We start from the raw sequence: 14,169 nt of genomic DNA, 5'->3' as shown, positions 1-14,169 counted from the left end.
TAGTGCAGTTGCATAATTTTTGTTTTTTGTTTTTTTGTATTTGTCAGTTATGATTGTCCACACAATTTCACACTGTGAAATTGCTATCCGGGGCTGCTTAAAAAAAAATAAAAATAAAAAAAAATAAAAATAGTAGTTCCAACTTTTCAGCTACGTGAAAGATAAGTCATGTGAACTGCCGTACTACTAGCGACATCTCCCCCGACAGAAGCTCGTTAAGCCACCCTTAAATCTTTCCACCAGGGCAACTTTGTGAACAAAAGAGATTCTGTGGCGGCAGGAATGTGCAAACCAGACTGTGAAGCCAAGAATCCCTACGACACAATAATGTACCGTATATAAAATACTCGACACACCGTCTAGGAACTGAAGGTCCTTTTATTTTAAATGCCTCTTGCATTACAAACAGTTCCTTCCATTTTTATTCTATGGAGTGATTCACAAAACAAACAAAAAAACATAACGAATGTCTCTGATTTAATGAAACGCACATTCAGTAGACCGACAGAAACAGTGTCATGTTCATGCATAAAACTCAAATCACATTTGCGCAATATAAGGAATATAAAAACATCCCAAAACCACAATAACATGTTTTTGTTTTTTTTGCAATTGGATCTATAGAGTCTGACTAACATGAAATGCTATCTACATAGAAAATGTTTATGGCCTTTTGTGATGATTCCTGAAGAGCTTACAGAAAGTTACAAAAAGTCTTGGTAAGGAAATGGAAAGACTGAGCTGCGTTCTTAAGGCAAGTTTGCTCTTTTGTTGCGCAAGATGGACACTCGTTACAAAAACGTATCTGGTGTGTCTGGCCCAAATATGTCAACCGAGCCAAGAAAAACTAGCTTATTTTTCATTTTTGCATTGCGTGGCTGTCAAGCAATACAGTAAGTCACAAAGCGGTTATTATTTACCTTGCTGAGATGCTTCCACCATTTCCCCAACTAAGCTGATAAAAAAAATAAGAATAAAAATAAAAAACTCCTGATGTGTTTACCTCAGTTGTAAAAACTGCAACTCTCGCGTCCTTAAGCCACATTTTTTTGAGGATGGCCAAGGTAAACAAACGCGGCCTACATTCAGACCTCCAACCTTCACAGGGACCGTTTGACCGAACATAGTTTTGCACTTTTTCCAGCCACACCTCAACAAACCTGTGGGCTCGAGTCTTGTGCAAAAGCCAAATGTCCGATTAGACATTTGTTCGTGTGTTATGACTGATGTCAATCATGTAAAGTGCTGCAACAATCACGAATGGCGGGGTGAGTGAGAAAAAGTCCAACAACACGTAAACTGAAATTACAATTAGCCTAAGTAAAATTATTTAAACTTTTTTTTGTTTTTTTTTTTTTGTTACCCAATGCAAAGATAGCTGTTCGGAATGTGTCAAGATATCAGCGGATTTTTCTCTCTCCTTCCTTTCGCACCACATGTATGAACCTGGACTTTGGTAACTGAGATCTATTGATACCTCTGCATAGGCTTTTTTTTTTTTTTTTTTAATTCCTCCAGCTAAGTACAACACTACTGACACATTTTCCTGAATAAATACAGTCCTTTTGCATAACCCTTTAACCACATAAAAAAGAAAAAAAAAAAACTACAGATCCCGTTGTTACTGTTGTTTGGTTACATTCACGAAAAAAAAAAAAAAAATCCCAATCTGTGTGCACCACTGACATCACTGCAGTGCCGAACGTGTTAACCCTCCTGTTAGGTCTAATTTTTTGGGTCAATGCAACTTTAATCACTAAAAAAAAAAAAGTAAGGAAGCAGAAAACATTAACGTTTTTTCTGTATATTAAAAAAAATATATATCATAATTTTAACAATGTCCAAGACCAAATTTTGAGTTTCTCTCTCCATTAAAAAAAAAAAAAAAAAAAAAAAAAAATCAATTACTCTCATGTCCTTCAAATAATTTTATCCCCTTGTTTTCCCCATGAAACAATGTACAAATCTTTTGTTTTGTTTTATGGGTCAACTTGTCCTACATTATAATAGCATGGTTAAAGGTCTTTTTCCACTGGACTGCGTTAATACCTTTTCAAAAAAATAAAAATACACCTCAATCCTAGTGTTATTTTGTGGGTCAAATATTGACCCATGAAAAAACTGAATTTTTCCACTGTAATATCCTAATCACTGTTTTTGTGCTCAAATATGTTGCAATTCACATTGACCCAATTTTTTGGTGTAGCAAAAACCATAACAGGAGGGTAAGAGAAACCAGAACTTTGCCTGAAGTTCAACTTTGAATTAGTGCTCACCTTCTGTAGTCATCGCTAAGGCTTCGATCGCAAGCTATCGCACTCGACAGGTTACATGTGAAAACGTTCGTAACAATAAAGTTGACTATATGAGAGATGGTTACGTCAAGGGAAGGTCTGCTTGGAACCTTCACCTTTCTGTTCATGTCGTTTCATGGGTCAATGCACTTTGCTTCATGTTCAATCATAAAAAAATGGAGAGAAAAAAAATGTAAGGGTCAATTTGACACGCAGTATAACAGTAGGGTAAAGCCTGCTTCTCTGCTTATTAAAGGACAATCAAGCCTTAAATTAATGTCATCCACCAAAAACTGACTCTTAGTCTGAAAAATAACCCTGCAGTTATTTTGCCGGGTCAAATTGACCTGTTTTTTTTTTTTTTTTTTGGTGGGTCAAACTGACCCGTTTTCTCCTGGTTGAACATGTAGCGAGTCACATTGGCCCTCGAACATTTCCCGTTGTACCACAGAGACGACCGTAACCTCTGCCTAATCTAATATTTAGATTAGTACTCAACCTCTCGGCTAAGGCTTTCAATCGCAAGCTTTCACATTCAACTGGCTACATGTGAAGTTGTTGGATGTTGTAGGAGATATATATTTACTGTGTGTGTGTATATATACCATGCTAGCGGGATATACCAGGAACGGCCTGTGTGTAAGGCAGTTATTTAGACGACGTTGGTAGGAGAGGGGCTCTCGTCCGTCTCTACCTTCTGCTCGGGCAAGCAGCAGAGGAACAGACGATAGCCGAGACTCTTGAAGGCAAAGTAAAAGTACATGGCGTGGCCCGCCGCCACGAACGACACGGAGATGATGACCAGCAAGCCGAAGGCCTCCTGGTTGGGCGCCAGGATCACCATGATGAAGTGCAGCAGGTCCAAGAGGTAGTTCATGGAGTTCTGGACGCCGTTGATCACGCCTCGCTCCGACTCGATCACGTTCTCCTGGATCAGCTGAGTCACAGTCAGGTCAAAGGACCACAGGCCTGGGTGGGGGAGGAAAGCGGCACGGATCAAAAGTCAGGACGGCGTCACTTTACGATCGCGTTCCATCTGGGCTAGCGGAAATGACTATTATTGGCATCAAGGGTTGAATGTTATTGCACTGGCATGCGATAGTCATCAAACTATGGCTGGATTTTTGTCACATGATTCACAAGTGACACAGTTTTATTGCTCTCAACAAAGTGGCACAAACCCTCCCAGGTTAGCTTACCGCTAGCTAGCTCGTACAACAGACACGACATGGCTGGATGACAGGGATGTATCTAAAACTTTACCAAAAGCGAAAAAATATCCTGGGTCAATGTGAAGGGATCCTGGACGTTAAAATCCGTTATTTTAAACATTAAAAAAAAAAAAAAAAAAAAAAAAAAAAAAAGGAAAACCTTTCCGTAGATTGATGCGGCTACTTTAGCACATCGGCCACACACAGTCCCCCATAGCTAGCTAGCTAGTACGGCGGACATGACACGACATGGCTGGGTAACAGGATATATTTAAAACTTTACTAAAGGTGAAAAAACATCCTTGGGTCGTTGTAAAGGGATCCTGAAAATGAAAGCAAGTTACTTTAAACTAAAAAAATAAAGTAAAACCTTTCCGTAGGTTGATGCGGCTACATGAGCACATCGGCCACATACCGTCCCAGTACACTCCGGCTCCGGTATTTTTTTTTATTATTTCATTTAATTTAAGTTTTTTTTTTTTTGGGACGTAGGTAAACCGGCATATAAGTGCCCCACGTTTACCATTATAATCAAATTGGAATTGTTTTTGGACTATGACATGTTTTTTGGCAAAAGAACATTTTGTAAGCCATTTGAATTGATGCGGGATTTGGGGGTTAAATGGTAAACGAAAATGCAAACGCAGATATGGGATGTGTACCTTGACTAAGCATTTACAGTGTTCCCTCACTTAGAGGTGGGCATAGTCATTGACTGGAATTGATGATTGGTGGAAGTGCCCACCTTTTTGGGGTGCGCTTCAGCACTTTCAGCTAATGCTTGATAATGCGAAGCCTTGAAAAAATGTGCAAATCGAACACCGAGTTAAAGCAGGATTACGTCTGTCAATCGCGGCGAGTACACAACGTCCTTCTCAATCCGTGTATTTTTGGAAGGCTTCACATTATCACGCGTTCGCTGAAAGTGCTGAAGCACACACCAAAAGGTGGGCACTTCCATCATTCATCAATTCTAATCAATGACGATGCCCAAGTTTTCGGTTGATACGTTCCACACCAACCCGCTTAAATAACGCTAAAACTATGTCACCTTAAATGAGCTTTTCTTGCTGAGTTGCGAAAATAAGCACTCTTTGAAGTTAATTGCTTTCAATTAACTTAATTGGATTGCTTTCAATTAATGGTGGAGGAATGAGACACGCGTGTACAAGTAACTGGAATCTGTTTTAAAAATAGCTCACCAGTGATGGGATAGACTTGCTGAGAAGAATTAAAGAAAAATGTAAAATGTAAATGTATATAATTTGATTTAAAAATGTAATAGATTGTGTTGAAAGAGCTGTTTGTTTACTCAAATATTACCAAAAAAAAAAGACAAAAATAGCAGCATAAATAAAGAATTTTATGGGGTACTCTATTGGAAATGGGGTGCATACAATGCGGGGATAAGTGAAGCGCAAAGCAGCGAGGGACCACTGTAATCTGTTCCGTCACGAAGCATGCAACTTCATTTACTCATCAAAATGCAACATTTGAAGCTAGCTATATTGAAACGAGGTGAAAACTGGTGTTCCTTACCGACTCGGGCAGCAATGACACCAGCAAACAGCAAACTAACAGACACGTAGGAGCTCGGTAGCTCTTCAGTCGGGGCGCCCGTCGCCGTCACGTTCCCGCCGATGAGGTCGCCGATGACTCGCTCGGCCTCCGGCACCGTCTTCTCCCCGACCAGATGATAGATGTCCCGGAAGGGCGAAACGCTGAGGTCAAAGGGGCTCCCGGGGGCGAAGACGGAGAAAACGCACAGCATGAGGCAAGACAGCTGCGCCATGCCAGAGATGAAGCCGGTGCGGATCAGGCCGCACTTCTTCCGGACCCGGGTGAAGGCGACCGTGCCGCAGATGCCCGAGACGGCCGAGGCGCCCATCAGGAGGCTGAGGATGGAGCCGTTGAGGCCCTGCGTGTAGGCATAGCCGGTGGTGATGCAGTCGAATCCCAGCACGGTCATGTAGAGGAAGGCCAGGGACATGCCGGCGAAGAAGATGCTCTGGTTGTAGTACGCCTCCCAGCCGGCCTTGAAGGTGCGAAGGGTTTCGAGCACCTGGTCGCAACAGCCATGCTCTTTGGGGGGCGCCTCCGTCTTGACCGCTGGGACAGGTGCGTTCATCAGCGGTTGGGAGGACTCCTCAGGACTTTGGCCCGTCTCCGATTCTGTTAAAAGCAAATAGGGGTTAGCATGGGTGATTGCAAATATCCATACACCTCGTTCATCGTGTAATTCAGTCATCCCTGAAGCGATGGTGTCTTTTAACTCATTTACTCCCAAAAACATGTAAATACGTTTTCTTTGTAAATGCTTTGTGTCCCAAAGACGTATTTGTACGTTGTTTTTTTAAAAATTGTTTTTATGCTAGAACATACAGAAGGCTTTGATGCAGGCTCTCAACTACAAAGAACAGTTGAAGAAATGGTAGTTATTATACAAATGACCAGCAGGTGGCAGCAGAGTACAATAGATCAACCAGGGCCATGTTGGAAACAAGCTCAATTACACACAATTCTAAATAGATTTGTGAATCATTATGAAACATAGCTATAGTCTAATGCTCACTGCTGCAAAATGGAAACAGAAATATACTTTTTTTTTTTCCCCCCTGATGATAGAAGAGACTTTAATCTTTCTTCTGGTAGGTTCCATGTTTTTATAGCAATAGAACACAATATTCTGTGGGCCTTGCAAAATCAGTCAAAACCCAGTAAAACGGATTGAAGAGCGATTGCTTCTGTGAAAATGGCTGGGAGCGAATTAGTTAAATAGAGCTAGGTTTTAAAAAATTGAATAATAGATATCGAATCGATTTTCCTTTTCAAGCCCGGTAATGATTCATAAAACCAAGAATCAATTATTTTATTTATCTTTCCTCCCATAAATTCTTAAGAAAATTACGACGGCGTATTAGGGCCACGTAAAAATATTTTTTCTTTATATAGAGCGGGGGTGGGGCCAATATGCCGGGAAAAATAGTTGCAGAATTGCCACTTTCTTAAGTTTACATTTACAATAAATAATAATAAAATTAAATAATAAAACATAAAGCTAACCACTTCGCAGATTTTATTTATTGCGGTTATTTTTTGGAACACAGCAGAAAAAGAGGGAACACTGTACTGTACTGTAAAAAAATATATTATTGATTTCTGTTGGTCATTTTTTTTTCTGCCACTCGATGGCATAATTGCATTTGTAAGACATTTGATAGCTCAGTGCATTTTTCTTTCCATATTAGGAGCTATCTAATTTTTAGCATGAAGTAAGAATTAGTGGCGTTAAAGGAACTTAAAATTAACTCAAAATTGATGCACTAATTTTGACTGCCCTAACTCAAACTGAATGTAAAAACAAAACAAAAACAATTGCAGTTGTGGATACCTTTGAGAGGCCTGAGTTCTTTGAGCTCGTGCTCGCGCCGCTCCTTCTGCCCGGCTTTGACGGCCAGCGCCGGCGTCTTCTGGTAGACCTTCCACAGCAGCATGTACTCCATAAACATGGAGAAGAGGTTCCAGCCCGAGATGAAGCCGCAGCCGATGAAGTGCGAGCCGAAGGCCATGATCTGACCCACCAGCATGGGGGCCAGGATGTTGGTCAGCTGGTCGATAATCCGCACCGTCGCGTTCATGTCTGCCGGAGGAAGGAGCAAGTTTATTAGATGTTACATGTTGATAATGAAAGACCTGAATGTAAAACTGGAGAACCAGTCCAAACCAAGGTTATTTTAGTTAACTAAAACAAACGGAAAAACAAAAAATTTTGTTAACGAAATAAAATAAGAACGAAAATGCATTTTAAAACATGAAAACTAACAAACTACATTTTATGTTTACAAAACTAAAATTAACTATAACAAAATTGTCAATTTTAGTCTTTGCTAATTAATTTAATGCACGAGCCTTTGGGGATGATTTTAAATGTAATTTGAAGTACATTCATTTTGAGATAAAAAAAAAACAAACTAATACTGAAACTAAACTAAAATGAAGCATTTATTACATAACTAAAACTAACTAACAGAACCACCCTGAAAACTAAAACTAAATATAAAAAAAACAAAATCAAAACTAAAAATTCCAAAACTATAATAACCCCAGTCCAAACATCGGGTCAAAGTCGGACACGTAATTGCGATAAAGCGAAGGGCACGTTTTATGAGAGCAAAACACTGACCTGCCAGCTTGCTGCTGTCCTGACCTGCCACGACCACCACCCAGTCCCTCTGGATGGTGATGGACATGGCCGTGCTGGCCAGGTTGGCCATGTTGGCGATGCTGATCACCAGAACGTAGCAGGCCGTCTGGAAAACAGGGAAGGAAGCTTAGCTTATCATGTCATACAAGTGGGAGAGTTTCAACTTGTACTTTGGAAGAATTTTGCCCAAATAGATCTTTTCCAACAACTAGTTGAGCTAAGTATTCGTGTAGCACAACATGTATCGTTTACGTAACTTGACTAGGCTAGAGGAACTTCGGTGGCTGATGTTCCTTTGAATGCAGACAAGTGACAGGGACTAAGAATTAGGGATAGACCGATAATCGGCCGGGGCCGATTATCGGCGCCGATATTTGGCATTTTGACAAATATCGGCATCGGCCATGTTTTGAATCTGAAGGCCGATAAAGCTCACTGAGCAGGGGATACTTGCGAACGTAGCGAATTTGGGGTTTTCATCAGGATTTGTAAGATGTTCGCAGTCAGTTTTTATTTGTCGTAAACACATTTGGAACATATTCACACAATTTTTCACCGCAAAAATCTTTTTGAAACGTTTTTACGAACCCTAACAAAAAACCCAAATGAGCTACATTCACATGAATTTGTTACTCAGTGAGAAATTATATATAGTTTGAAAGAATTCCCCCCCCTCCCCATTTTACTGCAAATGAATATCGGCTTGAAATATCGGTTATCGGCCAACTTGACTACAAATAATCTGTATCGGTATCGGCCTTGAAAAAACCATATCGGTCTATCACTACTAAGAATATGAAGATTATTATTACTTTGCAAATTTAAATAACAGCCTAGGTATGTTTCCATTGAGGATATTTGATGGCGTTTTAAAAAAACTAACGAGAGTCTAATTTGCACACAAAAAAGGGGGGGGGGAGTTATTTAATAGGACAAATTATTTAAAATACCATAATTTATTAACCTAAAAGTATGGCGATATTGGCACCAGTATTTACTTACTTGGTATCAATCGATAACAAAATCTCAAGTATCGCACAGCTCTAGATGTCACGTGCAGTGTTGTGTACGTTAAGAACGGGAAAATGCGTTTTCCGGCCACAGGGGGCAGTAACGATTCAAAATTGAATCGTCTGCATTCCATAGCTTTAAAGTCCCCGTAAAATGAAAATAAATGTCTTTGAAATGTGTCAAACGCAGAGTGTTGTTAACAACACTGCCAAAATTTGAATGATAAAGACATTGATATGTTGCGATAAGTCTTTAATTCGTTCCATGATCACACTTGGAACGGAAGTGATTATTTTAACCATTGAATTGAATGAAAATGGCGTTAATCCATTCTAGCGTCAGGTGAACACTACAACATAAATACGAGACTTCGAAAACTGACGATTTCCATTACAAAAAAGAAAAAAACATACATAAAAATCCTCCAAATTCTGTTACAAATTGAACATATTTTCACCTTTCCTTTAATTACTTTGATCCAAAAGCACACCAAAGGAAGAAAAGGAAGGCAATAAACAAGGTGTTAAGGAGCAGAATTCTGACTTCTTTTTTTTTTTTTTTAACCAATTTGACCAGTTCAACCAGTCAATTCTGACTTTTGTTTACTACTTTGTACCGCCCAGCTCAGCACAGCTGCTGCTGCTGTCGGGTCAGAATAGCAACAAGAGAAAATGCATCAACAAGCCTGGCCACATTTCACCGCGCGTCATATGACCCGCGGGGGCTTGAAGAACCCGTTGACTTGCACCACGACCCTTCAATAAGACCCTCAAGAGCAGTCCGACAAGTGTAAACATGCCTCAACTAGCGATGCTGTTTTGTTGCTTTACTTATGGCGGGCCTGTTATAAAAAAATAAATAAAATCTCATCTGTCTGTACAATTACAACAAGATGGAAGATCAGTGACCACATTTACATGTACATATCTGAAACTGTTTCATCAAATACCGACGTGAAAGTCCATATCAGTTAGCAAGCACGTAGCAACGGGTAGGTCAAAGGTCAAAGAAAAGTTTCCCGAGCGATCACGTAGGCAGAACGTGAGCGAGCGTCTCTTACCAGCAGCCATCCGTTGTAGACCTCCATGAGCTGCTCCTTGAATCGGAAAACCACCATGAGGATAATCCCGCACACCATCACGCAAGCATTCTGGGCGATCAAAGACGTCTGGGCCACTGCGGGCGTGCAAAAAAAAAAAAAACAGCCGTTTTTGGGACAGCGATATTTGGCATTTTTACAAATATCTGCATAAGCCTTTTATACAAATCTGAAGGCCGATGGCATCTCAATTTCTCTAATTTTGAACATGTTCGGACAATTTTTCACCGTCTGCAAACAACTTTTGAAATCTTTTACAAACCCTGACGAAAACACAAAACTATTTAAATTTCCATTTTATCAAAGATTGACACTGGGAACTCCCTACAATTTTAATTTTAAAAAATGAAAAACATTATCTAAAGTAGATAGCTTTAGCCTTTTACTTGCTTAGTTTTGAATTCAATTCAATTTTATTTTATTTCATTAAAAAAGATAAATGAAAAGGGACAGAAAGAAGTAAAACTTATGTTATCTGCCCCGAATCAACAACAACAACAACAAATACTGAACAATAAAATAATTCAGCACCATGTCCTTGTGCTAAATGTACTTTTCCAGTAATTGAGCTTTTGACAATTTTTTAAAATTACAGATAGACTGAGATGATTTTGTTTTACAATCCAGATGGTTCCATAAACTGACACCATAAGTTGAAATAAATCGTTCTTTTTGTTTTGGAGAAAATATCTGTTCCTCTTAATTTATACTCACTTTCCTTTTTTTTTTTTTTTTTTTTTTTATTAGATTTAATTTGTATATTAACTGGTAAAATTTCATGATAGGCTTTAAACATTATTTTGAGATGGTTAAACTCCACCAATTCATTAAATTTGAAAGTTTTAAGTTGTATAAATAATGGATTAGAGTGGTCTCTGTATACGCACGTTTCTGTAAAAGAAAGATGGATTCGGTGTAGGTTTTTTGGCTGCACAATTCATAATTCAGTTTAACATATGGTGATGACCTGGGAAGCTCGCTTCAATTTATTTTTTTTTAATCATTTTTAAATCAAAAGCAGTCTATTCTTTATATATTTAAAATTAAAGGAAAAACCTTCAGTGTTTTTTAACAAAACCGTGTTAATTTTGACAAGAAATTTTAATTTAGTTTTAGTCTTTTGACTAAAATTATTTAAAGTTTTAGTTATAATTTAGTCATCTGGTTGTATTTTAATTTTAATCCAATTTTAGTCGACGAAAATAAAGAGCAATTTTAGTCGACTAAATCGACAGTTTAGTCGATATTCAACTTTTATAAAGAAAAGTAAAAAACACCTATTTGTAACTGTCGTTTTTAACACGCAAGACACAGTTAATATAGCGTTGTCTTTTATTAATTGCACCCATAATGGACTGATTTTCTTAACATATACTGTATTACCGAACTGCAAGGAAACCCGCGGATTTTCCCCTTAACTTTTCCTCACCTTTGAGTCTGGGATTCCTGTCCACCCAGTCGCCGATGATAGCCCCGAGCAGCAGCACGGAGCCGGCCAGCACCAGCCCGTACACGGCCGTCAGCAGCAAACTGTTACTGTACAGCTCCACCAGGAACACGGCCACGGCAAAGTTCCACATTCGGTCGCCCTGAAAGCGAGTGGAAACCAAAGACATGTTGAACTGGGGCCAGTGGTGGTGAAGTGACTTGACTTTTGAATGGCTTACATACAAAAAAAAAAAAAAAAAAAAAGTTGCTGGGTCTCTGTAGTGTCTATCCACAAACTGTTGGTAGCGTACGGAAGCGTATTGCATTCACTTGGGGAAAAAAAAAACCTCCTGTTTTTCTGACTAATTTTTTGCAGGAGCTTTGTTTTTTTGTGTGTGTTTTTTAGTATTTTTTTCCCCTGTTTTTCTGAATGTTTTTTTTACCCTTTCTGTTTTACAGAATTTTTTTTTCTGTCATAAAAAAAAATATTCCGAAAAACAGCGAAAAAATATTCAGAAAAACTGAAAAAACATAACTCAACTCAGAAAAACAGAGGGGGAAATTATTCAGAAAAACAGAAGAAAAAAATGTTCCAAAAAACAGAGCACCCAACTTCTGTTTTTCAGTTGTTTTTTTTCTGTTTTTGTTTTTATTTGGTTTTTAACCTCTGCACTCCAAGTGACTTGTTGCAGACCACTGACCTGCATATATGACTGGATAGCCGATAGCCCATACACGCCAGTGCAAGCCGTTCAAGTCACAGGGTGGCCATCTTGTTACTCCCACCTTGCGAGCAGACTACTGTGTAAACTACGGCTTGCACTGGCGTGTACGGGCTATCGGCTATCCAGTCATATATACAGGTCAGTGGTCTGCAACGAGTCACTTCGAGTTCAGAGGTGTCAATAAATAAATTACTCTGAAAAACAGAAGTTGGTGCTCTGTTCTTTGGATTATTATTTTTTTTTTCTATTTTTTGGAATATTTTTTTTCTGTTTTTCTGAATATTTTTTTCCCTTTTTTTCGGAATATTTTTTATGAGAGAAAAAAAAATCAGTAAAACATAAAAAAAGAAAAAATATTCAGAAAAACGGGGAGAAAAAATACTAAAAAACAAAACAAAGCCCCACCAAAAAAAAATTAGTCAGAAAAACTGAGGGTTTTTGTCAGGTGAATGCAATATGCTTCCGTACTCTACCAACAGTTTTTTTCTGTTTTTACACACATATATATACATATATATATATTTGTTTTCTTTGTTTGTTTTTCTGAATAATTTTCCCCCTGTTTTTCTGAGTATTTTTTTCTGTTTTTCTTCATATTTATTTCCCTGTTTTCGATTTTTTTTTAAACGACCGGAAAAAATATTAAGTAAAACAGAAAAAAATATTCAGAAAAACAGAAAAAAAAAATACTCAAAAATACAAAGCTCCCCCCAAAAATTAGTCAGAAAAACAGGAGGGGTTTTTTTTTTCTCTTTTTTTTCTTCCCCAAGTGAATGCAATCCACTACCGTAGTAGTGGCCTATTTCTGAAAATGTGCCTGTGAGGGAGCTGTTAAGAATTTTCCAAGAATATTATGGTGGCATCATTTAAAATGTAAACAAAATGGCAGACCTTTATAAAAATCGTGTTTTATAATTATAAGTCCTGAACATCTCTTCACATAAATAATATTATTAGTTAATAATAGCATATTACAATAACATGCTGACCCCCTTTTGGAGAGAGACATTAGATTGTATTGGTTGCCAGGCAATCGCTGGTACAAACAATATTCTCGCATTCAAAAAAAATGACACTGTAGCATGTTTAAATGGGTTTACTTACCCAAGTTGACAGTGCATGTCCCAAATAGATTAGGAATTTTGATGAAGTGAAAAAATCTTGAACGTGTTCTGCAAAGGGGAGGGAGAAAATGTGAATGCGAAGAATTCGTTATAAAGAGAATGGAGAAAAACAATAACAAAGTCATTTACAATTACCACCTACCACAGCATGTCTTCTTGGCTCGAGGAGTTTCCATGTCGAGAAAAAAAAAAGGTTTGGAAGTAAACGCAAAACCTTTTTTTTTCTGACGTGACTGACGAGCTCGGCAACAATAAAGATAAAAAAAAGGAGAAACAAAACAAATGCAGGCGACGACTCTAATTCTCGTTTTCCTCCTCTCCAAACTTAGCTATCACTGTAGCTGAAGTCGGAGAGAAATGCTTCAATTAGAGGGCCGATCGACGAGGAAAAGCCAGCCGAAAGCTGTTTGCCCTGCCGTGTTGTTGTCTCCCAAACGTCACTGTGCTGTGAAGCGCCTGTCTTATTCTGCCGCTGCTGTGTTTACGTCCTGCTCGGATTTAAGCCTTCTCCACCCCCAACCGATCCCTCCCCCTCCGTTCCGAGTTCACGTGACACCTGCCTTCTTTCTTCTGTGTGTCACGTGACGCTACCATGACGCTGCTGCTCAAACCGTGCATGGGCTTTTTTTTTCTTCTTCTTATTTTTACCTTTTTCGATTCCTTATTTCACGGTTAATCCACGAATGTGAACGCATCACCCAATGGAGAGCTTGTTAAATTTTCTTCTGTGGGTTCTTGAAACTTTTTTTGTGCATGTTGATGACATAAACTAGACGTTGTTTGTTTTTATTATTGGGTTATCGAGACCAATTAATGAACTGTTCATTGAGGGGTAGGGGTCATGCACACACAAATACAAGTTCAAAGGATTTTTGGAACGCTGTTACCAGCTGGAGTTTATTCAGAGATAAGGCACTAATGAGTTACTTTAAAACATACATTTGACTGAGAAAAATCTAATCAATGTTTAAGCAGGAAAAGAAGAAATTGGCATTTGTGCAATTAAACTGTTTTATTTAGGGCTCAACATAAAATAAAATAAAAAATACATTATCTATTTTGTTTTTTTTAAT

General features: G+C 38.5%; 1 protein-coding gene across 1 annotated transcript; it reads right to left on the bottom strand.

Annotated features, from left to right (window-relative positions):
• Positions 1 to 360: 360 nt before the first annotated feature.
• slc40a1 (solute carrier family 40 member 1) lies at positions 361 to 13,604 on the bottom strand. Its single transcript, XM_077537013.1, has 8 exons — positions 13,239 to 13,604; positions 13,077 to 13,144; positions 11,249 to 11,408; positions 9,781 to 9,896; positions 7,689 to 7,815; positions 6,897 to 7,145; positions 5,045 to 5,677; positions 361 to 3,263 (listed from the first exon to the last, which is right to left on the bottom strand). Exons 1-8 carry the CDS (start codon positions 13,270 to 13,272, stop codon positions 2,947 to 2,949), a joined length of 1,704 nt encoding a protein of 567 aa, XP_077393139.1. The 5' UTR covers positions 13,273 to 13,604; the 3' UTR covers positions 361 to 2,946.
• Between the last annotated feature and the right edge of the window lie 565 nt (positions 13,605 to 14,169).

This window comes from Festucalex cinctus, chromosome 11 (genome assembly GCF_051991245.1).
Source record: "Festucalex cinctus isolate MCC-2025b chromosome 11, RoL_Fcin_1.0, whole genome shotgun sequence".
NCBI classification, from domain to species: Eukaryota; Metazoa; Chordata; class Actinopteri; order Syngnathiformes; family Syngnathidae; genus Festucalex; species Festucalex cinctus.
This window is presented reverse-complemented; position numbering and strand designations above follow the sequence as displayed.

What these genes read in the sequence shown, in the direction of transcription:
- slc40a1 (XM_077537013.1), bottom strand. Translation starts at nt 13,272, where the DNA reads ATGGAAACTCCTCGAGCCAAGAAGACATGCTGTG. An exon ending in GGACAGCAGCAAGCTGGCAG is followed by an intron (nt 7,146 to 7,688) that starts GTCAGTGTTTTG and finishes TTCCTCCGGCAG; the next exon opens with ACATGAACGCGACGGTGCGG. An exon ending in AGAACTCAGGCCTCTCAAAG is followed by an intron (nt 5,678 to 6,896) that starts GTATCCACAACT and finishes TGCTTTTAACAG; the next exon opens with AATCGGAGACGGGCCAAAGT.